Here is a 25,555-nt window from a genome sequence, read left to right as displayed (position 1 = left end):
TACTCTCATGGATTGTTTTGGGTATGTTGGAGTTCCTGAATCCCATCAGCTAAAAGAGCCCTTGGGAGAGGAGAAAGAGCAGCTGAAATGGATAGAAAGTAATTTTCTCATCCCATAAACACAGAGGATGCTCCACAATAGGGTAGATACTAGGGAAGGACATTTGGCATATGAGAATTGCTTGTTTCAGGAAGAACTGAGTGATGGAAGTTACATAGAGGAGTAACTTCCTTTTAGTTCACCTAAAGAAATAGCAAGTGCAGATTTTCCAGTACTGTTAGGTGGGACTGCACCCCTTTGGTGCTCAAGTCCTTCTTTTAGTGGTGTCCAAATGATCAGGAAGCAAAGTCCTGTTCGTTTTCAGTTTTAAAGACAAATATAACAAAATATTTTAAAATATGGACTCATAGGCAGGACACTTTAGGGGGTTCACTGCTGTGGGAGATCAGGGAGAGCAAGAGTCTACAAAACCTGTGTGGAGTGGGCTGCAGGGCATGGGATTGCACGGGGAAGGAGTAGCTGTGCCTCCAGCCACAGCCTACAAAGACAACACAGCCACAGATACTCACTTGCTATATTTATTGCATGCAGAATGACCCAACTGGAAAACACTCTGGCTCTCCCCGATTTCTGGGCATAGCCACATTTAACCTACTGCCTGTGAAGTTCTCACAATCAACCCCTCTCTGGGCTGATCTCTGGGGACTGTGGGACCCCTCTGTGGCAGGCCCATGACCACGTTTCCTTTCTCGCACGGCCGAGCTGTGTTGGGAGGCAGGTAGCTAAGAGAGAAGAGTAGGAAGCCCTAAATGCTAGATGCTCCATTCCTGTGAGCCTGCTGCCTCCACAGGGAGAGGTGTTCTGAAGGGATGAACTCCTGAAGGAACCAGCCCCACTATGTGCCTTGGTTCATTCAATGCCTGAACCGTGAGAGCCTGGGGGAGCGGCTCGCCTGGTGGTACCGCTGATACCCCTCCGACGTGGCCGGGAGCAGCAGCAGGTTCAGAGAATCCTTCTGGCACAGGGCCATGGCCTCCTTGTAATTTATCTTCTCTTTAGTGACAGGGTCAACGAGATCTTTTTCATAGTTGGACTCATCCTGGAGCCTATTTGCCAGGTTGCTCGTTATCATCCCCGTCTGGACAGCTTCCAGCACAGGGATGCGACCAGTTTTCTTGGGATCGATGAGCCCTCCGGTTAGATGCTGCACTTGCAGGTAGGGGAAAGCGCTCTCCTTGGTCATCCAACCCTTCTGAACTGCTTCCCCCACAGACAGCCTTCGCTTGGTCACTGGGTCCTCAATGCCTGTGAAAGCTTTCTGGGCATTGAGGAGTCTCTGCATGTAGGTCCTGTCAATCAGCCCCCTCTCAATCGCCTTATGGACTGAGAACCGGTCCCTGGAAATGAGGTCTATGATGCCCCCCGTGGCAGCCTGGGCTTCCAGGAGCTTCTGAGCTGTCATGGGATCGAGCAGCTTCTTCGCAAGGGCAGTTTTGATGTTGTACTTGGTGTTGGTGGCGGTGTCATACACCCCGGCGATGGGGGATGTGTCATCACATACGCCCTTCTGTGAGGCTGGGGGGAAGAAGGTTTGGGTTTGGTGGGTGGTGGGTGATGTGAGTGGGGATTTGGAGATGATGGAGCCAATTGAGAGGGATGAGGGAGGCTTGGTTTCCCCAGCCACCAGCAAGGCAAATTCAGAGATGGGAATCTTGCCATCCCGATACAGCTGGTACTCCTCCTTTGTGATCCTCCTCAGCCTTAGTGCATCATCGATGGAATACTGCTTCCCACTTTTCTTGTCAAGGAGAAGTGAGATCTCCCCATTTGGGCCCAAGGTGGTGACTTCCTCCCAGTCACACTCCAGCTCTTGCAGCTGGATGTACTGGCCTCTGTCTATGATGCCTCGCTTGTAGGCTTCGTAAGGGGACATGTCCTTCCCTGTGTCAGGGTCCAAGATAGAGATCTTGGTGGAGAGATTCGTCTCTCTCATCTGGGTCTCATGATTAATTTCTTCACGGTTGACCTTTGACTGGAGATCCCGAATTAACCTCTCCTTGTTGTAGATGTGGTCCTTCTCCCTAAGGATGTCTGCCTCCAGCCGGGAAACCTCATGTTCCAGCTGCTTCTTCTTCTGCCTGTCATTCTCAGTCCGCTGGCTGAGCAGTTTGGATTCCTCACGAAGGAAGAGAACTTTCTGCTGCTTCTGCCTCTCCAGGTCCCGCAGTTCGCTCTCCAAGTTGGCTCTCTCCTGGATGGCCAGGTTCCTGGCTTTCTGCAGCTCCGTCTCTTCACGAGCCCATGTCCTCTTCATGCCTTCAGCTCTCTCGATCTTCTCCCGGAGCCGCCGTACCTCCTCTTCTACCTTTTGCTTGGCCCCCCTCTCCCTGCTCAGCAGCTCCCAGATGCGTGCACGTTCACTCTCCAGTGCTCTGTCTTTTTCCACTCGAATCACCTCCTTGTAGATGGTCTTCTCCTGGGATTTTGTTTTCTGCAGGACATCAACTTGCACCTGCAGGTTCTTGCATTCTCTCTGCAAGTTCAGCACCTCCATCTTCTCCCGGTCCAGCTCCAAGCGCAGGTTGCTGGCAGATTGCTCCAGGACTGGATCCTTCTCCAGCTTGACCACTTCTTCCATAATGATCTTTTCCTGCACTGGGGCTGGGCTGTCCTCCAGCTCCTTTATTCTCAGTGTAATTTGTCTCATCTCCTTCTCCAGTGCAAGCCTCTTGCTTCGATCCTCCTGAAAGTTGAGTAACTTCTCTTGCTCTTCCACCAGCACGCGAACCTGCTGCACGTCACGTTCCAGGCGACGCCTGTTGCTCACCTCCTCATCCAGACTACGTCTCAGCCTGCTGTGCTCATCTCGCAGCTTTGGATCCTTTTGGGTCAGTATCACCTCTTGAACAACCACTTTCTCCTCTGGCTTCCGCCTCTCCAGCAGCATGTATTTGTTCTGCAGGTCATAGATGGCATCCTCTGCAGCTCTCCTCTTCTGGGACATGTTACGCACCTCCTGACGCAGGCGATCGGCTTCTTTTTCCAAGAGGGGATCATTCTCATATCGGATGACTTCCTTGTTGACCAGCTTGGTTTCCACCTTGGATCTCTCCCTTCTCCATTCATCCCTTTCCCCCTGCAGCCTAATGAGCTGCTCCTGGGTCCTGCCGTTGGTGTTCACAAGTTCATTGAGCTGCTCTTTCAGCCTGTCGATTTCTCTGAGAATCTCTGGACTCTTTTCATGTTTCACCACCTCCTCTATGACCTCCTTAAACTCCACCTCTGGTTTTTGTGACCTGAGCACTTTGAGCTCTGCTAAGGCCTCTTCCACTTCGCTGTCAATCTTTGTTCTTTTCAGAGTGACTTCCTGCAGTTCCCTTTTCAGGTGTGCAATCTGCCGCTCTGTTTCAGGGTCCACCATGAAGATCTCGTTGACCCTCTCTTTTACCTCTATCCTGGGCTTTTGCTTCTCTGCGATGCTGTACTGGGTCTGCAGCTCTCCCAGCTCACTTGTCAGCATCAAGTTTTTGCTCCTCTCTTCTTCAATCAGAGTTTTCAGCTTGGAAGTCTCTTTCAGTAACTCTGGGTCCTGCTCTACCTGTTTCACCTCCTTCACAATAATTTTGGGCTCAGCTGTTTCAATCAGTCTTTCCACCTCCTCAATCTTGTTCTTCACTTTCACTATCGCTTCTTCTGCAGACTTCCTTTTGAAGGATTCCTCGTCGATTTGTAACTGCAGGGTCCTAACAGACTTCAGCATTTCTGGGTTCTTCTCCAGTTTGATGAGCTCCTTCACCACCACCTTCTCTCGGATGTTGGGCTGCTTTCGCTCCAGCATGTGCAGCTCCCTCTTAAGCTGCTCAAGTTCAGAAGCAGCAGCCAAGCTTTCCTCCTGGAGATGCTTGATCTCCTGACGAAGACTGGCTGCTTGGCCATCCAGGCTTGGATCCTTCTCAATTTTTGTGATCTCTTTGGTGAGGAGCTGGGCAGGAGCGACCTTCTTCTCGCTCTCCATCTGGGCAAGCTTACGGCTCATCACATCAATGTCCTCTTGCAGGCTCTGCCTCTTTTTGCCTTCCTCTTCAATCTGCTGTACCATCCTAGACAGGTTGCTCTCTACCTGTGGGTCTCTGTAGTATTCAATCACCTCTTTTTCTTCCACTCTTTCAATGGGCTTCTGAGTTTTTAACATCAGCAGCTTGTTTCTGTGTTCCTCCAGGTCCTCTTCAATCCTGGCCACTTTCCTCCTTTCCTCCTCCAGCTGCAATTTCAACCCCTCAGATTCCCTGCTTGTTCTGGCTTTGTTTTCAGCTTTCTGGGTTTGCTCGTGTACAGCTTCAATGTCCTCATGCACTTCCTTCTGCAAAGTGAAAAATAAAAAAGAATTTTAAAAAAAGGCAGGCAAACCAAGCCACTCTTTTAAGGTGACTCAGAGATCTTTTAAATGACATGGCATGGTGGGAGGAATAAGTGGCACAGAATCCTCAGGCAGTTTTCAAATAAGGCTGTTTGTAAATGGAAAGTGAGGACACAATCCCATCATCTCAAGCAAGTGACTTGGTGGTGTTGGAAATGAATTTTTATAAATTGGGCCTTCCCCTTCAGATGGAGGTGCTGTAGCCCACAAAGGTGCTTTGTGCTGCCTTCTTGTATCTTCAACCAAAGGAGAGCATCACAGCCAGACCCCAGCTTAATCTCTTGTGTTTCCTGAAACCCACTGGAAGTCACCCAGTTCTGAGACCTTTCCTACAGGTGGTTCAAATCTTAGAAAGGTACAAAAGTCCTGTTGCTTTGAAGTGTTTCCAGAAGGTTGTGACCACTAAATTCCAGCCACACCCAAAACCAAATCTGAATTATTCTGTGATGGCTGATTAGCAGTGGCTAAGAGAACTGGACTTAAAAGCCCTAATATTTTTTTTTTTTCCCCAAGCATAAACTACAGCTTCAGTAATAAGCCAAGGGCCCCCAGAGGTGATGGGAGTCACAACCCAAGATCAATGTCAGTGAAACTGTCATTTCTTGTGGTCTTTTTCTCAGAGAGGTTTCCATTCCTGTCATTCCTCACACCTGGACGTGGAGACTCAGGGATGGGTGGGGGAGCCCCAGGCTGAGCAGATTTGAACCCCAGTCTTGAGTGCCCCAATCTTGCAGTGACCTGTGAGCTGGTACCTTCTCAATGATCTTCTTGGCAAACTCCAGCCGGCTCAGCTGCTGTTTATTTTCTGCTGCCAGCTCCATGTAGAGCTTGGTGACATCATTTTCCTGCAAGAGAAAGAGTGGTGAGAGCTTTGTGCCCTCACCCAGACACAGCTCTGTTGTGTAGCAGACTCTGCCACACCGCCTTTAACCTGCACCAGTTTTGTGTATGTCACAATTCTAGGGATGAGTGTCTTCCCATCTGAGTCTTTAGAGAGATACAGAGTGTGAGGATTCCTACAGGAGATCCTGTCCCTGTTATTTTAATGCCTGTTAGATGCCTGCAGGCCTACACAGGGCCCAGTCTTCCAAATTCACAGATGGAGAGCAGCTGGAAAAAGCCTCAAGGCAATGCAGGAGAACTGGGGTGTAACTGGGAAGAGCTCAGAGGAGCTCTGGCTTCTTCCTCTCCCCACACACCTACCCTATAAGTTTTATCTTCATACACAATGTGGTGAGGAACCAACATCAGCAATCTCAACCAAGGTTCCAGGCACAGCCCTAATTCAGGATCTCACATGCTGCTTTGCCCCAGGGACAAAGGGATCCCTGAGCACTCTGACTCTGGGATTAGGACCATAATCAGTGGTGGCTGTAAGAGTGGATTAAGGCCTTGCAGAGGACTTTTGGGGTATGGGTAATGTGCTGGACAATGGTTTCTGTGTCTTCAGATTAACATTTTACCTGGGCCTGGATGCTTTCCTGCAGGGGGGTCACACGCAGCCTCTTGGCAGCAGAGTCGGTCAGGGAAGGGTCCAGGGAGGAGCTGTATTTGCCTGCTTCAAACTCATAGTCCTGTTCAGAGCAGACACATGAGAATCAGGTGGGATCTCTTGGGTGAAATGCTAGGGGAGTGACAAATGGGAAAACCCATCCTTACATTGAGCGTGGACTGCACGTTCTGGGACAGCCTGACCAGGGCGTTCCTCTCAGGCTCCTTGCTCTGGATCTCCTCCACAAGCCTCTGCAGGAGACACACGTGGTGTTAAGGACACACTGAAATCCAGCTGCCCAGTAATACCCTTGCAGCCTAGAGAATCAGCTCAGCTGAGGGAATGGTTAGGAACAGGAAGACATTTAGGAAGAGTCTCCAGGGTTTTAGGGTATCTCAGAAGTGCTATAACTTGCCCAGGACTTCCCACACTGATTTATCACAAATAAGATAAATATCAGCCAACACAGAGACATCCACAACTCCTTGTCTGAGCTAGTGCGCTTAGAGTCTGCTCAAGGAGAGAAAAATGAAGGATTTGGATACAACATCTCAGCCTGAGGTGCAATATTTCAGGATCTGGAAGTGTCCTCTCCATGGAGAAGATTTCAACCTGGAGGTGACTGGCACAGATGAGGACACCAGTGCTATAGATAAACCCAGCAAGGTGAGATACAGCAGGTAACACCATCTGTGGGCTGCAATCCTTCTCTAGTTCATTCACCGTGGTGGGGGAGCACACAACCAGGAGCTGGCTGGTAATATTTTGCATGTGCTGTTCACAAGCAAATTGCCCTATCCCTGTAAAGTTAAAGATTATTCTTGCCCTGGAACACACCTTCTGTGCCTGCAGCTTGTAATTGATCTGGCTTGGCCCATCAGTGGTCTTCACTTGGTGCTTGGGCAGGTTGTTCATCCAGAACATCAGGTTCTCATTGGAGTTTTGGAACTGCTGGTAGGTGAGGCTGATGTTCCTGAGGGTCTTCTCTCTGCGAGCACAAAAGTGGACAGGAACGTTAAGGGAAAGGGCAAAGATTCATCTGCAAGTTCCTAGGAAGGAAGATGAAAGGTGAAAATATCACCACAACAAACACTAAGATAACAAAAATGAGGAGGTGACAACTGATGCCTGAGTGGGGAGCACAACTCTGGAAACTCAAAGCCTGTGCTGTGAACAGGAAGGTGGCAACTATACAGAAGGACAGGACTGGGGTCAGGATCAGGGTCCTGCAATGAAGAACATCCTCAGGGCTCTGACCCCTGCCCCAGTCCACCTTAGCTGAGAGGAGCAGAGATGCCCCACAGGCCCTCACCGCTGATCCAGCTGGTCGGCCACGGCGTGGTAGCGATCGTTGAGGAGCTGCACCTCCCGCTTCTGCCGGGGCAGGTCGGGGCAGTACTCCTGGAAGTTGTTCTGCACAGCACTGCAGCTGTGCTCAGCATCCTTCAGCCCCCGGTTCAGCTTCAGCACACAGCCCTCCTGGGCCACCAGGTCCCGCCTCATCTTCTGCAGGGCAGAAAAAAGGACACCTTGTGCCGGAGCTCACCCTAGGTCAGGGGTGGCTCCATGTGGTGGAAAAATCACTCCTCCAACCCGTGCTTTCAAAATAAAGCTCAGAAGTCTTCTGTTGTCCAGTCTCAAGGTAGTTTATTGCAAGTTATCTAAAAGATTTTCTTCTCGGGCTGCTCACAGCTCAGGCAGAGGCACACACACACCCTGACATCCTCTCTGACTCCCGACTGCTTCTTCTCTCCCCCCACCCAGGGCTGCTGCTGTCTTTTATATGGTACATTACGTGTTACATGGGTACAGTTTTCCCCCAATGCCTATTACCTATATTAAATGGTGCTTTTCTATCTTTTATATGGTACATTACGTGTTACATGTTTATAGTTTTTCCCCAATACCTACTACCTATATTAAATGGTGTCTTTCTACTCTAAACCAATCTGTGAGTGCCAACATCACCAAGAACATGGAGGGAAGAAAGAAGAAAGAGGGAGGACAGGGCAGGCCCAAATCCCTCCATCTTAAAACTTCTGACCCCCATGTACAAAACTAAAACCGCCCTGTACAGGACTTAAAACCCCCCTGTACAGCACTCAAAAATTCTTCCCTTTACTTTGTGACTACTTCTACTATAATATCTAAACTTTTGTGACTTCTTGTTCTTCCTGCAAGGTTGGTAAATCATTCCATGGTTCAAATCCAAAATCACAGCTGTTTCCAGCTGCCTGCCATGGTCTCAAATGCTTCTGACCTGGGCCCGGAACATCCAAAAATGTTTGAGGGACATTTTGAGTTCCGACAACCTTGTGTTTGCATCAGTCAGAGCAGCACCCAAACACCCTCCCTGATGTGTCACTGGCTGGGCAGCACTGGGGGCTGGTCAGGCTCTCTGAGTGCGGTGGAAGAGGTGGAGCAGTGAGGCTTATTCACCAGGGAAGCTGGGAAGCAATGTGGCACTGAGAAGTTTTGGGGAAGGCAAAACATCAGGTCACTGTGTGTGCCAAGGATGGGGCAAGGAGATTGGGAGCAGGAAAGACTGGGGAGAGGTGTGAGGCAGAGCAACAGGGATTGGATAAAAAGGGGTCATGATGCATTTTAGGGACTGCAAAGGGAGGGACAGAGTGTTTTGCTGTTTAGTGAGAGCAGGTCAGCCTGCAACACCTAAATTAAACATTCAAGGAAAAAGTCCTCAAAAATATTTCATTGCTGGTGCCTCAAGGTGCTCAAATAAATCCACTTCCTCCCACACTGGTCCCTGAGCTCAGGGATCCCCCCCTTGATGAGAAGCCTGATGTTCCCCTACCTGCAGGTCATTGGCCCGATCCTGCAGGGCATTGGGGGATGCAGGAATGATGCCGTCCTGAGCCAGCTTGGCCTCAAACGTGCTGACAATCTTGTCTGTGTTCTCAATCTGAGTCTCCAGGTTCAGGGCAGCCTTAGCCCTGGGAAAGGGGAAAACAAAGGATGAGGTTACCCCACTCTTCTTCTTTTCTCCCTTTGATGTTTAACCTTACTTAAAATTAGAGCTTCTGCAATATGTCAGAGAGCAAGCAAGGTGCACTCACACCCCTGTCATGCTGCTCACAAGTCAGATATGTTGCAGTTCACCACACAGCAGAGCTGGGCACACACCCATTATGGTGTATTTTCCACAGTGAGGGGATCTCCTCACAAATTACACACAGGAACTCCTTCAGAGGAGTCCTTTGATGATGGATGGGAGGTTTCCAGCCTGTGCTGGACCTCAACCAACACTCATATAGATCAAAAGCATTTCCTGTCATGCTTCTGTGTTGGCACACCTGTGCAAGGACACTTCCTTCCCTCATCCCCATCACTCACTTCTCGTTGTACAGGCTGGAGAGCATATTGACATCGTTGTATTTGCTCCTGAGGGCGTTCAGTGTGACAGGGAGCTGGGAAGCTGAGGTGCTGCTGGGTTTCTTGGTAAGGTAGGTCTCACACTCCTTCTGCAAGGCATCCTTGGCTGCCCCCAGGTTCTCAAGTTTCTTTGTTGTTTCCTGGCACACCAGATGGAAGCACAGTCACCCAACACAGCCATAACAGTGCTGCTGTGGAAATGCGTTTCCCTCAGGGGTGGATTTGGCTGTGGGGCTCAGGGTGTGGTGCCCCTCTCATAAGGAGGTGCCCCTTGGGGCACAGCCCATCCAGACTGTGTCTGTCTGGCAGTGGCAGGGTGTGGGAAAGAGATCCACACAGACAGATGGAAAAAACCCTACCTGCCTGAGCCCATCCTGCTGCCAGAGCCAGATAAATACCCACGGATGAAGATGTAACAAGCTGAATACTGCAAACCCAGAGCTTGGCCCAGAGGAAAGGAGGGGGGCTTCAGGGCCCTGACAGTGTCTCACTGACATTTACAAGTCTGTACTTCCCATCAGGTGAGACAAAACTGGCCCTTGGATTAACCCCCTTTATTCCTTAGTCTCTTTGTTACAGACTTGAGTGTAGGGTGACAGCATTCCCGGGACTGGCACCTGGAGCACAGCTCTGAAATTAATGGACCTCCTGCTCCAGAGCCAAGGGAAGGGCCTGCATTTCCTGAGAGTTTCACTTAGTCCCATTTCAAGGGTTCAAGCCAGCCTGAAACCCTTAAATCTGCAGCGTGGTTTTCTCCTTTGGAGCACCAGCTGTCCTCTCCACTGTTCTTTCCAGGTTGTCCTGCTTTGGGCCAAGGACACAGAGCTACCAAAGTGCTCCAGCTCACCTGCTGCTGCTTGATCCTCCTGCCAAGGTCATCTGTAGGGTCGCTGTAGTTCACAGGAGACCTCACTCGGTTCAAGACCTCCTTCTCTACCTGGACCAGGTCCTTGCCAACACGATCCAGGCTGCTGAGGAGCCGGTCAGCTTGGGGATCATCCTGGACTGCTGGAGGGTTCCTGGACACAGCTGCAGTGAGACATAGCTTAGGTTAATCCTCAGGTTTTAGCTCTGCTGTAGTGAGGCACAACTCCAAAGGAGGGACAAAGCCATGTGCAGACACATCCCTTCTCAGCTTTGCTGGGAGCCTTTGAACTGCAGCTGTGGGAACAGCACAGATAACCCAGGGTTGGGATTTAGCCACGGCTGCCTCTCATCCCACAGCCCCCAGCTAGGGAAGAGAACTGCAAGGGACCTAGATTACAAAGCAGGTTTAATTGAGGTTTCTGGATATGCACATCCCCCTGAAATCCTAAATACCCTCCAGCTGTTGATGGAGCTCAGAGACTTGAGAAGGGCAGCAGACTTTAGGTGAACTGCTGAGACAGAAGTCAGGTTATCCTGCCAGCTGTTCTTGGCCATGGAGGAGAAGGCATCCCCCCACAGGGACCTCTGCAAATGTCTGTGTGGGAGCTGCAGGTGCTCTGCCCACCCTGGGTGGGTGCTCTGTCTCCAGAGCTGCCTCTGGAGAGGGCTGGACTCTCCAGGTGACAAACCTTGCTGGCTGGGCTGCAGCTGCTCCTTTTGGCCACGTCTCAGGGTGCTCTGAACCGCTGCTCGCTTCTGCTTCACCGTGTTCAGTTCCCCTTCCAACCTGTGAGCAGAGAAAGGCATCAGCAGCCAGGGAGGGACACAGCACTGACAGAGCCCTGCAGAGCAGCAGCAGCTCCATGGCTGTGCTGGGGAGGTGTCCCCAAAGGCACAGCAAGGTGTCCTCACAGGCTGGGAGCCTGCAGCCTGTCCCTTAGGAAAGGGAACAGCAGCAAGAGCAGCTGGTTGCTTTGAGCAGCTGAGTTCTCCCAAGGAAGTCGATGTTTTCCAACTCTCAGCAGAAGCTATCAAAGCTGGAAATGTGTTTCATATGGTTGCAGTGCTTTGCAGCCTTGCAGGAAGCAAGTACAAGTGGCTGCTGCACTAGAAATGCCACGTCTCACTCGTAAGGATGGTTCCTGCCTCATGAAATTAGGGCTGGGATCTGCCAGAGCTGGAAGGACCAAAAAATATTTCTGGGTGAGAAAAGACTCATGGAACCAGAAGGAGGGGGAGCAGGAAGGACCAGGCTGGTTCTCATCCCTGCTGTGCACTGTTCCAGCTAAACACTGTGTGCTAAAACCAGCAATTCCCAGCTTGCCTGGCTGCTGTCAGATGAGGGCTGTCCCTCTGTGCAGAGGAACTGAATTTCTGTTTTAAAAAACTCCTGAAACCCATAAATCCAAAGGATTCAATAGTCTGGGATGTGTGAAGAGGGATACACACTGAGGAACACAATGAAGCAATCACACCCAAGCCCCCACTTTGGGCATGCCTCTATAGCTCCAAGTTTGGGCTGTGGCCTTTCCTCAGCACTTGAGCAGCCCTGATTTACCCAAACACCTGGGGCCACGATTAAGGAGGCAGTGCCAAGCTCCCTGCACCATCCTGTGGGAGCTGATGGAGCAGGCAGGCAGCAAAGCCACTCAGAGGCTTGGGGAGCACTGCTCAGGCTCCAGCTGGGGCTGGCTGAGAGCAGATACCACAGATAACTCTGTCCTGTTTGGCAAGTCCCAAGCTCCAGACTGATTCTGCAATGGATTTAGTCAAACCTATGCCAGTCACATGTTTGGGTGAAGAAATCAAGCCTGACTGCCAGAAAACTCATTGATAGTGAGGTCTGTGCAGTGTGCAGGGAGGTTGAGGAATGGCAGACACCTGGATGAGATACCTGGGTGCAGGAAAAATCCCTCTCCAGGAGAGATTTAGCCAAGAGGCCTGTCCCCAGCTGCTGTTCTCTGCAGTCAGGCTGGTTATGACCTAAGAGAGTCTAAATGTCCCTCTGGGTCCCTGCAGACTCACCTATTGACCTTGTCTATGGACTCAGGGTCAGGAGGAGGGATGGAGAAACAAGCAGAAGGTGCCTCCTGGACCACACCAGTGCTGCTCTGGACCACCCACATCTCCGGGTTGCTGTTGTCCTTCAGAGTGTACTTGTCCCCTCTGGTCAGCTGCACCTGGGAGGGGACACAAAACCCGATGAAAGTCTTGGACTTCTGGCCCCAAGACAGTTCCTCACACCACAGAGCCGAGATCTGGAGCAACCAGAGAAGGATCCAGTTCTCTGTCCCTTCTGAGGGTGCTGCCCTCACCTCCCCAGCATCCCAGTCGCAGAGGGTGTCCAGGGTGAGGGGCTGAGAGGGACGAGTCCTGCGCAGTTTCAGGGGGCTGATTTCTTGGCTCCTTCTCTTCAGGTCAGTGATGCTCTTCTCTGCCTGCTTCAATGCCTTCTCCTCGCTCTAGACAAAGCAGGGGAGACAGTGGTTGTGGCCAGGTTTGGCTAAGAAGGAACAGCAGGTATGCTGGGACCAGTTATCTGTGCTTGTGGGGTGGAGTCAGGGGTTTCTCCATTCTCCATCCCTCCACGTCCCTTCTTCCCCTTTCCACTGCCAGCACTCCTCAGTTTCTTTTGTTCACACATCTGCCACTGAGCCTGGGTTAACCTTAGGTGAACCCACACTTTCATATCAAATATCCTGAAGGAGTTTTCCTTTTCAGAAATGGAACTCCTGCCAAGAGGTGGCTGCATTCCAGTGTCAGAAAGTACCCAGATTCCAGCATCTCTTGAGAGCCAAATGTGATGCATACTTGGGAAGATACCATGGTGAACGTGTCCCCTCCCTCTCTCCGAGGCAAATCTTCCTTTTCTATCTGCATCTCACCCCTGAGGTCAGATTTCTTTATTCCCTCCCTTGCCCTTGGCTCAGGAGAGTGCTGAGGAGATGGGAGGATCTTTCCCTGCTTGGATGCCAGGCCCTCTAATCCAAGTGTCTTATGTTAGGGACAACACATGGCTTCTCCTGCACTTCTCCTTTACTCTGAGGGTGACCTGGGGCTGGCTCTGTGTCACTGATGGGGACAGTGCCATCTCAGGGCAGCATGAGCAGCGAGGATCTTCTGGGCTTCCCCCTCCCTAGCACAGAGCTGTGGTGAGCTATCCCTGTAGGATGATTCCCCCACCTCTTCCCCTTCCCCTCTGTCATTTACTGGGGAGTTTTTAACTTTGGATTTGCCCTGAGGTCTGGCTGGTGCCACCAGCCCTGAAGGCCCCACCTCCAGCTGAAGCAGCAGATCTGACACCACCCCAGGGCTGTCTTTGTTGAATTTGCTGTATTTGGTGTCCAGGTCAGAGCTCATCTTCTTCAGGGAGCGGCTCACAGCCTCAGCATCATCCTGGAACTGGAGGTGTGGGAAGGGAAACAGTCAGGCATGGGGAGACATCACTGTCACCAAGTCCAGTGGGGGGTCTCAGTTCTAAAAGATTCCATTTTGAGGGGCATTTCCCCAAAATATCTTTACTAGGTGCAAGCAAAGGGTCTCCCACCCTCACCCCTTTGCTGTCTCTCTTCCCAGCCTGCCCACTCTGGCCTGAGCTGCAGAGCCATGGCCCATGATTTTGCTTTTTACCTTCTTATAGCTCTCCACACTTTTCAGCTGGCTCTCCTGGCAAATGCAGAGATTCAGGAAATTCTGCCACTCGTTCTTCAAGGCTTCCTGGTGAGCCTGTGGTGGGACAGAGCACATCTCAGTGGGTTCCAGCTGGTCCTACCTGCCCCACCACAGGTCTCCTTTCCTCAGAAGTCCCAGAGATCAGAGGAAGAGAAGGGACAAAGCTGTGCCCAGGCACTGCCTGAGTGAGAACACCCCTTGTGAAGGACCTGGCTCGCAGCCATCACTTCTCAGGTGGTCTCAACTCCAGGGGTGCTGGGAACTGAGCCCACCATAGCCTGGCACTGCATTTGCAAGCTTGGAAATCCAGCCTTGATGACAATGAAAGAAACACTCTCATTGTCCCACGGGGCTGGGGAAGAGACCCCCTCTCCCCACCTGGATTGGTTTGATGGCTGGGTGCTTCAGCTCAATCATCCTGTCCCCATCATCCTGGAGGTGGTTCACAAACTCCTCCTGGCTGAGCAGATCATTGGACTTGAAATCCTGGAGGGGAAAAGAAACTTTCTGACCTTGGGAGCACGCAGGGAGCACAGAGTGCTCTCCTGGGGCACTAAATACAACAGAGATAAGGCTCCCAAAGCACAGACATCCTTGCTTGTTCGTTTTTGAAAACAGAAGGGGCTAGACAGAGCTAAAACAAACTAGACACATTTGGGCCTCAGAAAGTGTTGCCCTGATTTTTAAAAGTGTTAGGTTTTCTTTTCTAGTTCTTTTGAAAGTTTTAAAGTTCTCATAAAACTTCTTTAGCCTTCTGATAATGTTTACATATTTGAGAGTCAGAGTTCCCACACAATTTCATATATAAATAGAATAGTTTACATATTTCTCTGTGGGTGGAGAGAAATGATTGATTGATCTTTGGACCAGTGTGGTTGGAGAGGTGGCAATTCCATCCTCCAATCCACAGGAATTCTTTGGAATTCTATAAATACCAGATGTTTGAATAAAACTAGGTCTTTTTCTCTTTTGAACTTACCAAACTTCTGTGTACTCATTTAATGTCCAATAGCGACAAGAAAGCATCAGGGCATTTGTTCAAGGAGCATTTTCCTATGCAATTATCCCTCTCCTTTTCTGTGTCCCAGCACACGGCAGCCAGTGGGTGTTGTGCTGTGACCATTGAGGCTGATGTGGCACTGAGCCCTTCCCTTCTCTCTGACCATGGAAAGCTCTGCAATGTCTGATCCCACGTGCCAGCTCAGGGGACTCAGGGGTCACACAGAGCACCTCGTTCCCAAATCCAGCACGGCCCCGGGGGGCTCTTCCCCTCTGTTTTGGAAAGCCTCACGCCCAGGGCTGGTGGAGGAGGCTGGGATGCAGCCTGCAGATCCTGGCCAGCCTTTCCTGGCCACGCTGCCACCCCCGAGGGCTCACCTCGTACTCCCGGCGCACGCTCTGCACATCCATCATCTGGTCACTCCAGTCCTGCTTCAGGATCTTGGTCTGCTGCTCTGTCAGGTAGCTCAGCTCCTTGGTGCAGCCCTGCAGGTGGTGGTAGAGGCTGCCAAGGCTCTGCCCTCGCCAGATGGAAGCTTTCTGCCCACACACAGGACAGACAGTGTCAGTGCTCAGCCTGGAGAGTCCCCTTCCCCTCCTCCTCTTCCTCCCCAGGACCACACTCCTGTTGCACATCCAGCAGGATGTTCCCAGAAACCTTGGTGAGAAATCTGCTGCCACTGGTCTTATCTGATGGGGCTGCTGTTCCCTTTCCCTCCTCACAGACAAGATATGTTTGTCTAACCAGAATCCCAGGTGTGGGCTGGTGCCCGGGGCAGTCTCAGAGCTGGCCCAGCTCTGCTGTATTTCTCACAAATCCCATTTTCAGCATCAGCTTCATGGGCCTAGCTGGGTAAACCCAGGACTTTCTTCCTGGCCACCTCTTTGCTCTGGCTGCTCATTTCCTCTCTGGAACCCTTATTTGGGATCAGGGCAAGCCTCCACATTTGCAGCCCTGATTTGGAGTGGTGTGTGGGTTGGGCTGGAGTTCCTGGTGCTCACGGACACAGAGGAAACTGCAGGTCCATGAGCATGAAGTGGAGAGACATGGATCTCAGCCTCAGCACTGCCCTGAGGACAGCGAGAGTTCTTTCAATTTACACCCATCCCAAGGAGGGAAGGAAATGGGAGATGATGAGGGACACAACTCTACTGTGCAAGCCCAGGGGTGGCTCCTGTTCTGAACTGGGCGTTCCCTGCCCATCAGGGATGGTGCTACTCTGCTGTGAGACCCCATCTGCACACAAAACCACTGAGAACCTTACCAGCAAGTCCTTGTACTGGCTTTTTAAATCTGCCACATCCTGGGTTACAACACAGCCGAGACCAAGGAGGTGAACAAAAAAAAAAAAAAAGAGATAAAGAAAAGCTGTTAGCAAAACATGTGGTGAATGCTGATGAACTGATTTATGGAATGTGCTTTAGAAACCATCCAGGAGCCACCTCGGTGGCCTCCCCTGCCCTCTGCAGAAGAAAGGTGGACATTCACCATGAGGAGGAGCAGATGGGACACACGGCCAGCAGTGCCAGGGCCAGCAGGGTCCCAGGGGAGGGACAGCACAGGAGGGGACAGAGGGACCTTACCCCGGAGCGCAGGTTCTTGATCTGGAGCCCGTAGGCCTCGATCTCCTTCTGGAGGATGTTGTGCTCAGCTATTTGCTTCTCCAGCTCCGACATGCCGGGGCCATACTGCCCTGCATCAACTTGTTTCTGTGCAAAAGGAGTCAGGGCAGACACTAAAGCAAAAGGCTTCACTGCAGGGAGAAAGCCCAGGCAGGGCATGGAAAGATCTTGTATCTGATAGCGGCCCAGGAGGAAGGGAGGGGATTTTTTTGTTGTTGTTGGTTGCCATTTCTCCAGCCATACACAGGGGCAAAGATAACCAGACCACATCACCCTGGGCTACAGAGCTGAGCTGAGCCACCCCCTGCCCTTGGTGACGTGCATGGGATGCACTGAATTACCATGCAGCTTTCAGGGGAATCCAAACTGGCTCCAATCTGAGAACTCCACATCCCCAAACCTTGCAGTGTGAAACCCTGAAAGGCAGGGCTGTAAAATCCTAGGAGACACCCCCTTCTCCATCCCCTCATCCCACAGCAGGACTCTCCACCTGACCCCCCTCTGGTAACTCTTTACCTGAAGAGGTTAATTCAGAGAGTGCTCCAGAGGGTTTTAAGAGGTAGAAGGAGAGTCTTTCTTCAAGTCAGAATTATTATTATTTTTACATTATTATTATATTATGTTACTTATATTTATTTATATTATTTCTATTTATGTATTTATTTATATTAAATATTTTATATATTATGTTATTGTTTTATATTTTTATAATATTATTATTATATTTTTCATATTATTACTCAATTATTCCCACCACCTCCATCATCCCTGCATTATGCTGAACATGCATATTATTTTTATATTATTATATTTTTCATATTATTACTCAATTATTCCCACCAGCTCCATCCCAGCATTATGCTGAACATGCACATTATTTTTATATTATTATATTTTTCATATTATTACTGAATTATTCCCACCACCTCCAACATCCCAGCATTATGCTGAACATGCATGTTTTCATTTTAATTTAAATAATTTATATTTATTATTTTATATTCTTATCTATTTTTTAATATTATTACTGAATTATTCCCACCACCTCCAACATCCCTGAGCATGCAGTGGCTGGCACAGCCCTACAGACAACAGCAAACATTATCTGGCCTGGCAGGAGATGGGAGGTAACACCCAAACCCAGCTGCTGTTACCATCTTTTGGTCCAGGATCCTGACCCAGTCCACCCTGGGCCCCACCTCGGGGATGTTCAGCTGCTCGTAGAGGGCCCGGTACTCGGCACAGAGCTGTGTCACACGCTCGTGGAGCTGCTGGATGCTGCCAAGGGGAGAGCCACAGGTCCCTGTGTCACTCAGGATGCAGGAGAACCAAGGTGGAGCCCAAATTTCACCCACAAGCAGACACCCAGCGGTGTCTCGCTGTCCCTTTGTGGCACTGGCCTCCTTCAGCAGCGCCACACTTGTCCTGCTGGTCTCCAGCTCCAGAGATGGCTCAGGAATTACTGCCTGGAGGATGCTGCAGGGAGGTCAGGGCTGTCACTTCCCAGCTGGGAAACTTCCCTCCCAGTTTCTACATAGAAGGGCTGGAAGTGAAGGGGAGCAAAGCACCAGAAGCCAGCTGAAGCTCTTCTCCCCCTCCAACACACACCTCTGGCTCTGTGCTTGCCCCACATTAAAGGTACTTATTTTAGGGGGCATTTGCCCTGATAGTGGGGCCACGTTTTAGCTCTGCATTTTTCTAGTACCTTTTATAAGGGCTCCCAAAGGACTGGGATCTCTTGGGCAATCACTCTGGCATCCACCCTACATACCAATATCTTTATAATCAATTGGCAGGAAAAAAAAAGATTTTAAGGCTAAACTCTGTGGGAAGAAGAGTGAAACTACCACTCATGGCAAGGACTGGTCCTCTGTGTCCTGAGGAGGTTCCCAATTGCTCAGTGCCCTCATCACACCTCTCCCCACACTGTACTCACTCTTTCTCTATCTCAGGAGCCTGCGGGTGTTTCAGCCTCTTGGCACGGTCCACATCCAGGAAGAGATCCTTCAGCAGGATCTCAGCTTCCTTCAGGTTCCTGGCATTCTCTGTCTGGAACTCAAAAGCCTTGTTCTTCTGGTGATTGCTGGAATCCTGGAGGCCGGGAAGACAGAGGAGAAAGCCTGGTTGGACCACACAGACCTCACAACCCTTTCCTTGGCCAACACAGAGCTCCAGACCCTCCAACAGCAGCCCCAGAGGAGCGCTGGTGCCCAGCCTCATGCTCCAGCTCCCTCCCTGCCAGGGGCTTTGCAGTCAGCCTGGCAGCCCCCGGGGCTGTGCTGCCACAGGTGAGACAGGTGAGCTGTGCAAAGCCTGAGGCACTGAGCAGAAAGGACCTGGGAGGCCTCGGGATGCAGCCCCAGGGGTTGGGATGCTCTGTGGGGTGTCTGTTCCTCCCCAGCCTGGAGCCAGCCCCCAAACCTGCAGCAGCATGCACAGACCTGCTGGAGTCCTGGCTGCTGAGAGTTTTGGGCTTTCTGTGCTGACAGGCACTGGCCCCTGTCACCCTGAGTTTTTAAGATTTTCTAAAAGCCTTCTGAGTTTACGTTCTTGTAGCAAACTTTCTCACACACTTTCTGTAAATAACTTATTGTTTTTATAACCAACATAGAGGCGGAGAAATTTGATAGACTAGTAGTTTGTCCAGTGTCGTTAGAGAAGTGACACTTTCACCCTCCAATCCACTGTCACCTTTAAAAAACTATAAATGCTAGAATCAGAAAATAAACTTGCTTTTTTATTTTACAATAACAACAACTCACATCATACTTTCTCGTGTCCTGTAGTGACAGACCCACAAGAGAACACTGCATTTGACCTGAGGCCGTGGAGAAGCTTCCAAAATGGAATGATAGAACTGGGATTATGGGTGTGGAGTTTGAATAAAGGGTGTAATATCACAGGGTGGGAAATGTAGAGTTTAAGGTCTTAGAATATAGTAATATAGAGAGAGCAAGATGGAGGTTTTAGGGCGGAGGCTGCTCCTTCTTCTTCACCTTCTTCTTCATGGGTTTGGGTGGTGTCCTAGACACTGCATTTCTAGGCAAAGCTTTCACCTCCCACCACCCCCTGCCACGAGTGACCTGCTGAAGTCTGGACTGAGTCTCCAGGATGTCCTTCTCCACCTGGTCAGCATTTGTCTGCATGCGGGAGATGAGCACGGCCAGCTCGTTTGTGGAGGACCTGAGAGAGGGAACAGCAAAGCAGATGAGTGGCTAAAGCAAAGCTCACCCCCTCCACCCCTGCCCAGGACCTTCCCCTAGGTCTGGTCCTTCAGCCCTTTCCCCCACGAGCACTGGGTCTCTCAGGAAAGAGCCTGAGCTGTGGCCAAGGGCACGGACACACACAAGTGCTCAGTGCCTGCTGCTGCCCTCAGCCAGAGCTGCTGTGTTCAGAGTCTGCTGCTGGGATTTTGCCACCACCCAGCCCCTCTGCACAACTCCCTGCTGCAGATGCTCAAAATTTTGTGTGGATTCAAAACAACATCAGAGGGGAGAAAACAACAGAGAGGGGAAAGGGGGACAAAACCTGCTGTAGGGTTCCCAAAAGCACCAGTCTGGGGTTGGAAGACCCAAAGCCACAGACAGCTGGAGGCCAGGGGAGCACCCTGCAGAGGCAGCACAACGTGCTCACCCTGTTTGGGGGTGCTTCCCTGGCACAGGTGGCCCTCCAGCCCCACCCAGAGCTGCCACCCTGTTCCGTGTGGAGCTCTCACTGGAGAGCCCAGTGCCACCCCGAGACTGGGCTGCAGGGGACAAGGACTTGCTAGGAAGACCACAAGCCCCTCTGGGTGCTGTAGGCTGTTTCCAGAGCTTGGGGAACAGCATGAAGCCGAGTTAGGGCAGGTTTAGGTTGGATGTCAGGAAAAGGTTTTGTACCCAGAGGGTGCTCAGGCACTGAACAGGCTCCCAGGGAACTAGTCACAGCACTGAGCCTGTCTCAGCTCAAGGGGTGTTTGGACAATGCTCTCAGCACATGGTGGGATTTTTGGGGTGTCCTGCACAGGGCCAGGAGTTGGACTCGATGATCCTGATGGATCATTTCCAACTCAGGATAGCCTGTGGTTCCCAAACTCCAGTTTCCCAAGGCATGGCACACCTACCAGCCCTCCTCACCCCTACTGCTGTCACCTCAGTGCCACCACACCACCAAAGGTGCCATCACAGCCCTTGTCCCACCAGCACCCTTGGGAACGAGCACCCCAGCTGGAAGAGCTGGATCCAAAGCCTCAGCCAGGCACGGGATGGTTCCCAAGGCTCCCAGCTGACAAGGAAGCACAAACCTGGGTGCCACCTTTGTCCCCGTGTCCTGTTCCCAACAGCATCTGCCCTTGGCAGGGAGAGCACAGCACCGCCAGGATGTGGGCAGGGGCAGGAGGGTGTGGAGGGACAGCAGCAGTGGGATGGAGCCTCGGAATGCTGCTGGTGGGACACAGTCCAGCAGAGGCTGAGGGCATGGCGTGCTGGTGCTGGCAGCTGAGAGCGGGAGGAAAGGGTGAGCAGCACCCATGGGACATCAGCGGGGTCAGCTGGAGGGGGGGACACTTCTTCAGGGCAGGTTGGTGCCTCTTTGGTGGAAGAAGAAGGTAGGAGAAAGGTGATGTCCTGCAGCCGAGCCACCACGTGTGTCCTTTAGCCACCTGCTTCCCTTCCAAGCCCCTGAATCCACAAAGGATGGGGGAAATTATTCCCTTAACGGCTCTGTCATTGCTCCAGCTGTCCCACAGTGCATTCCAAAGGCTGGAACTGCTGCTGGGATGTTCATTTATTGTAGTGACTGTAGCATCCCAAGCCAAACCCACGCTGAGCACGGCCCGTGTGGCTCCAGAGCAGGCACAGCCCCAGCTCTCCTGCTCACCTTTGCCCAGCTCCTCCCTTGTTTGTAATTTCCCAAGCGTGGGCCTGCAGAAAGCAGCTCTCAGCTGCCCCGAGCTTTGGGGCTGGCAGCATCTCATCAGAGAGAGGGGAAAGGGAACTGCAATTCTGCTTCTGCAGAGCCTCATCCCGGGGATTGCAGAGCATCCATCACCACCAAAGCAGCATTCCCTGGGCTTTACATCCCTTCATCACCCCCCTGCTCGCCCCGTGCCCTTTCCCGCAGCGCTCAGGGAGATGCTCAGGCAGGGTGGGAGCAGCCCAGGGCTCGGTCCCCACCAACCCCAGCGAGCAGCGGGCTGGCAGCTCTGGGTCCCCCTCCCCAGGAGGTTGCACAATCTCCCACTCATCCCTGACACGCCCGGAATGAGGTGGTGTCCCATGAGCAAATACTTGAGCACCACCCAGATTTCCTGCCCGGGCTCCCTGCGCAGGGAGGAGGTGGCAGTGAGTCAGGGCTGGGCTGGCCGCTGTCCCGGGGGACACAGCCTCCCCCAGAGCTCCGGGAACAGCAGCATCCCCCGGGAGCTCTGCCTGAATCCAGCTCCTGCCTGCAGAGCCTGGATGGGCACTCCTGGGATGAGCCCATCCCGGTTTGTCTTGTGGCTGGGGATAACTCTGTGCTGCTCCAAGAGGGGAGAAGTGAGGATCCATCCTTCCCAGGATGGTAGATCACCAACAAAATCCTGTTTATTCCTGCTGGAAACACTGGGGCACTCCATCCCTTGCTTCCTCTGCTTTAAGCCACAACAAAACTAAGGACAGAAAAGGTGTCACCAACCTCGTGGTCACAGGGACTCAGCCCATCCCAGCCTGTGCTGCACGGACCAGGATGCTGCTGCCAACAGCCTGGTTTTCAGGGAAGTGGGGATGATTCCTGGAGAACATCATCTCAGGGCTGTGCTGAGGGGAATCCGTGCAAGCACCCACCCACACAGCCTGTGGTGAAAGGGATGCATCCCTGTCCCTCCTGGGGGTGTCCCCCTGTCCCTCCTGGGGGTGTCCCCCTGTCCCTCCTGGGGGTGTCCCCCTGTCCCTCCTCGGGGTGTCCCCCTACCCATCCCTGCTGCCCCTGGGCAGGAGCTCTCAGCCAGGTCTGGGCCCTGCATCTCAGGGTGAACACGCTGACATTTGGGCTGCAGAGAGGCAGCCATGAGCTCATGCTGGACACCCCTCAGCCCCCCGAAATTCGGGTCCAACCCCACACACAGAGCAGGGCACAGCCCCAGCCCCAGGATGGCTGCGGGCAAGGCTGGGCCAAGCTCCTCCTGCTCCTGCTGAGGAGCCAGGGCAGCCTCCTCCCTAGGATATCTCATGCCTAGGAGAGGCACAGCACAATTATCATCATTATTAATTGGTTCATTTCTCCTACCACTTTCTGCCTCCTGGACAGTCCAGCTGCACAGAAGGGATGGTGTCTCCCAGCAGCAGCAGGACTGTCCCCACTCCTGTCACTCCTGCCAGGGCACTGGGGCAGCCCCACAGCTGCACCCACTGTGGTCCCTGACCCCTCTGTCCCTTCCTCACAGGGGCTTTGCTTTATGGCCACGGGGCCCAAAGCTGGGTCTGCTCTCCCCGACACACGCAGAATTCCTGGCACATTGTGATTTGGCAGCAGATCCCAGCAGCCCAGCCCTGACCCCCTGCCTGTCCCCAGGGGCCACACTGCCCCAGACTGACTGGGGAGCAGCAGAGGGAGATGGTGGGAGAAGCAGCAATCCCAGGAGACCCTTAAATCCCAGGAGATGACTTGCCATCCACCTCCTTTGCCAGAATCACACCCAGGCACAGCCAGTCCAGCCAGATCCAATTCAATTCCACCTTCCCAAGAGTTTTCCCTTTCAGCCCCTCAGTGCCTCCACCTCGGGCACAAACCTGTGCTGCTGCTGCTGCTTTCCTGGGATGCACCCACTGAGGTGAGACAGCAAAGGGCCCTGACAGGAGGCTCAACTCCACAGCCCAGGGACCAAGAGCCCTCTCTGGGGGTCCATTATGAACCCCAGAGACAGGGAAACTTAGCTGCTGCTGAGCCTCTGGCCTTGGGGCTACCAGGACAAGCTGTGGGCCACCAACATTTTCTTGGGGCCATCTGCAGGGCGTGTGCTGGTGGCTGCTCCCAAGACAACTCATCCACCTTCATTTTCTCAGCTCCTGTGGGCACTGACCAAGCCCCAGGCCATGGCCAAGCGAATGAGGCTGTGTCTGATGGTTGGTGCCTCCTGAAACAAGCACAGCTAGCTGGGGAATTGCTAACCCTAACCCTAACCCTGCTCCTGCTGCAGCCTCCATCCTGCACAGGGCAGAGGTGTGAGGTCTTCCTGGAATGCAGCTCCAGTTATTCTGAGAGGTTCATGCTGGGGCACAGCCTGCCCAAACCCTCTGCAGGCTCCTGAGAAATCCTCAGCCCGCTTTGGGAGCTGGCTGGGGAGTTGGAGAGGTTGCTGAATAAAGTAAAGCTGAATAAAGCAGAGCCTGACACAGCTCCCGGGCTGCTGGGGAGGTGCCTCACTGCAGCCAGGCCCCAGGCAAAGCTTGGTGTTCAGAGAGCCCCCAGAGCTGCATCTGAGATGAGTTTGTGCCTGCTCAGCTCCACTGAAGCTTCCCATGGCAGGGGTCCAGCTCCTGACACCCCCCCGGGCACCCCCAGCCTTTGAGGGATCACCTTGTGCCCAGACCTGCTGCCCTGCCCGGCTCCCCTTCCTCAGGGGCTGTTGGCTGGCCGGGGTTTGTCCCCCAAAACAGCACATTTGGGGGCCAGCACCGTGGTGTGACCACCACACACACACAGAGTCCTGGAGTGCTGCTGGTGGTCCCAGGAGATGTGGCCAGCACCCCCTAACCCTGCATGTCCCCTCCTCCTCAGCACAACCCCCCTGGCTGCTTCCTCAGCCTCCAACCGTGGCAGGGCAGAGAATTCCCGTGGAATCAACCGACACTACAACATGCAGAATTGCTGAGGAAGGTGGAAAATAATCCTGATTTAACAAAGCAGCTGGAGGGAGGGCTGAGATGTCCCTGCAGGAGTGCTCCCTCCCAGAGGAGTCACACATCTCATTCCCTCAGAACTGAGGGAATTCTTCATAGAACCACAGAATGGTTTGGGCTGGAAAGGACATTAAAGACATGGCCAGGGACACTTTCCACCAGACCTGGCCTGTCCCTGATGGGTTACCAGCAAACCCATCCCCACCTCTCCACCCCCTGAGCAGCAGCAGACTGAGCATCCTCCTCCAGGGATCCCAGGGCAGCATCCCAGGAGCCTCACACAGCCAGGGAATCCCGGGATCTCACACCCAGCTTGGGATCTGCTGCACCCAAGCACAGAGGCTGCTTTTAGCCTTCTCCTACCTGCCCAAAAAGAGCTTTTTTTTTGCACCTCCCTGCTCAATGACCACAGCTCTGAGCACATCCCAGGGGCTGCAGAACACTTGTGGGAAGGAACACGAAGCCCTCCAAAGACCAGGACAACAGCCAGGCAGCACATTTTGCTATCAGCTCCCAGCAAACCCCAAATTTCTTTTGCTCCATGGACAGATGGCACTTGGGGGGGCTTAAAAACCACAGATCACCCAGCCCTTGTCACCCCCCAGAGTCACACAGCACAGACAGAGAGAGCTCACACTTACTTGCTGGGTTTGACAGGGGAACCTCTGCTGGGGGAGCTTCTGCTCGGGGAGCTTTTGCCCACCCCCTTGAACATCTTGGCCAGGTCCTGGCAGGTGTCCTGGGCTCTGCACGGCTGTGGTGGCTCCCTGCTCCTGCTCTGCTGTGCCGGGATGGGAGGACAGGAGGTGCAGTAAAGAGCAGCTGCTGCCAGGCTCCTCCCCAACGCAGGTGAGCAGCAGAGATGGAGGCACCTCCAACAAATGACTCGAAAAACCAGTTCAGGGTGGAAAGAGCAGAGCCCCAGAGGGAGAACGGGAGACCTCGCCCTGGCTCGGAGAGTGTTGGGGCTCACACAGCCGAGCAGCATCTTCCCAGCAGAGGGACAGGGAGCACTTGGCAGGCAGGACAAGCCTGGGAACACGACTTGCAAGGAGTGCACTGCAGCCACTGAAGCACATTTTAAGACATCTCCTTGCAGCATCTGTTTAAAAATGCCACAGAACAGCAGAATCCACAGGGACAAAGCCAACCAAGTGTTTTCCGAGGTCGCAGCAGCAGTTTGGGAATCAGCAATTCTCAGAGCATTTTCAGTCCAGCATTTCGTTCAGTCCAACA

General features: G+C 52.6%; 1 protein-coding gene across 1 annotated transcript; it reads right to left on the bottom strand.

Moving 5' to 3' along the window:
* Positions 1 to 562: 562 nt before the first annotated feature.
* EVPL (envoplakin) lies at positions 563 to 25,145 on the bottom strand. Its single transcript, XM_030287426.4, has 22 exons — positions 24,961 to 25,145; positions 19,544 to 19,643; positions 18,397 to 18,551; positions 17,615 to 17,738; positions 16,422 to 16,547; positions 16,103 to 16,141; positions 15,216 to 15,377; positions 14,217 to 14,324; positions 13,797 to 13,892; positions 13,443 to 13,568; positions 12,482 to 12,628; positions 12,192 to 12,346; positions 10,856 to 10,953; positions 10,147 to 10,328; positions 9,261 to 9,439; positions 8,722 to 8,860; positions 7,222 to 7,415; positions 6,747 to 6,897; positions 6,077 to 6,160; positions 5,881 to 5,991; positions 5,170 to 5,262; positions 563 to 4,360 (listed from the first exon to the last, which is right to left on the bottom strand). Exons 1-22 carry the CDS (start codon positions 25,032 to 25,034, stop codon positions 914 to 916), a joined length of 6,090 nt encoding a protein of 2,029 aa, XP_030143286.4. The 5' UTR covers positions 25,035 to 25,145; the 3' UTR covers positions 563 to 913.
* Positions 25,146 to 25,555: the final 410 nt, after the last annotated feature.

Source organism: Taeniopygia guttata, chromosome 18 (assembly GCF_048771995.1).
Source record: "Taeniopygia guttata chromosome 18, bTaeGut7.mat, whole genome shotgun sequence".
Lineage (NCBI taxonomy): Eukaryota > Metazoa > Chordata > Aves > Passeriformes > Estrildidae > Taeniopygia > Taeniopygia guttata.
The sequence above is the reverse complement of the archived record's forward strand: the minus strand, read 5'-3'. Positions and strand labels throughout refer to the sequence as shown.

What these genes read in the sequence shown, in the direction of transcription:
- EVPL (XM_030287426.4), bottom strand. Translation starts at nt 25,034, where the DNA reads ATGTTCAAGGGGGTGGGCAAAAGCTCCCCGAGCAGAAGCTCCCCCAGC. An exon ending in GCGTGCGCCGGGAGTACGAG is followed by an intron (nt 14,325 to 15,215) that starts GTGAGCCCTCGG and finishes TTTCCCCTCCAG; the next exon opens with GATTTCAAGTCCAATGATCT. An exon ending in ACAAGCTGCAGGCACAGAAG is followed by an intron (nt 6,161 to 6,746) that starts GTGTGTTCCAGG and finishes TGTCTCCTGCAG; the next exon opens with AGGCTTGTGGAGGAGATCCA.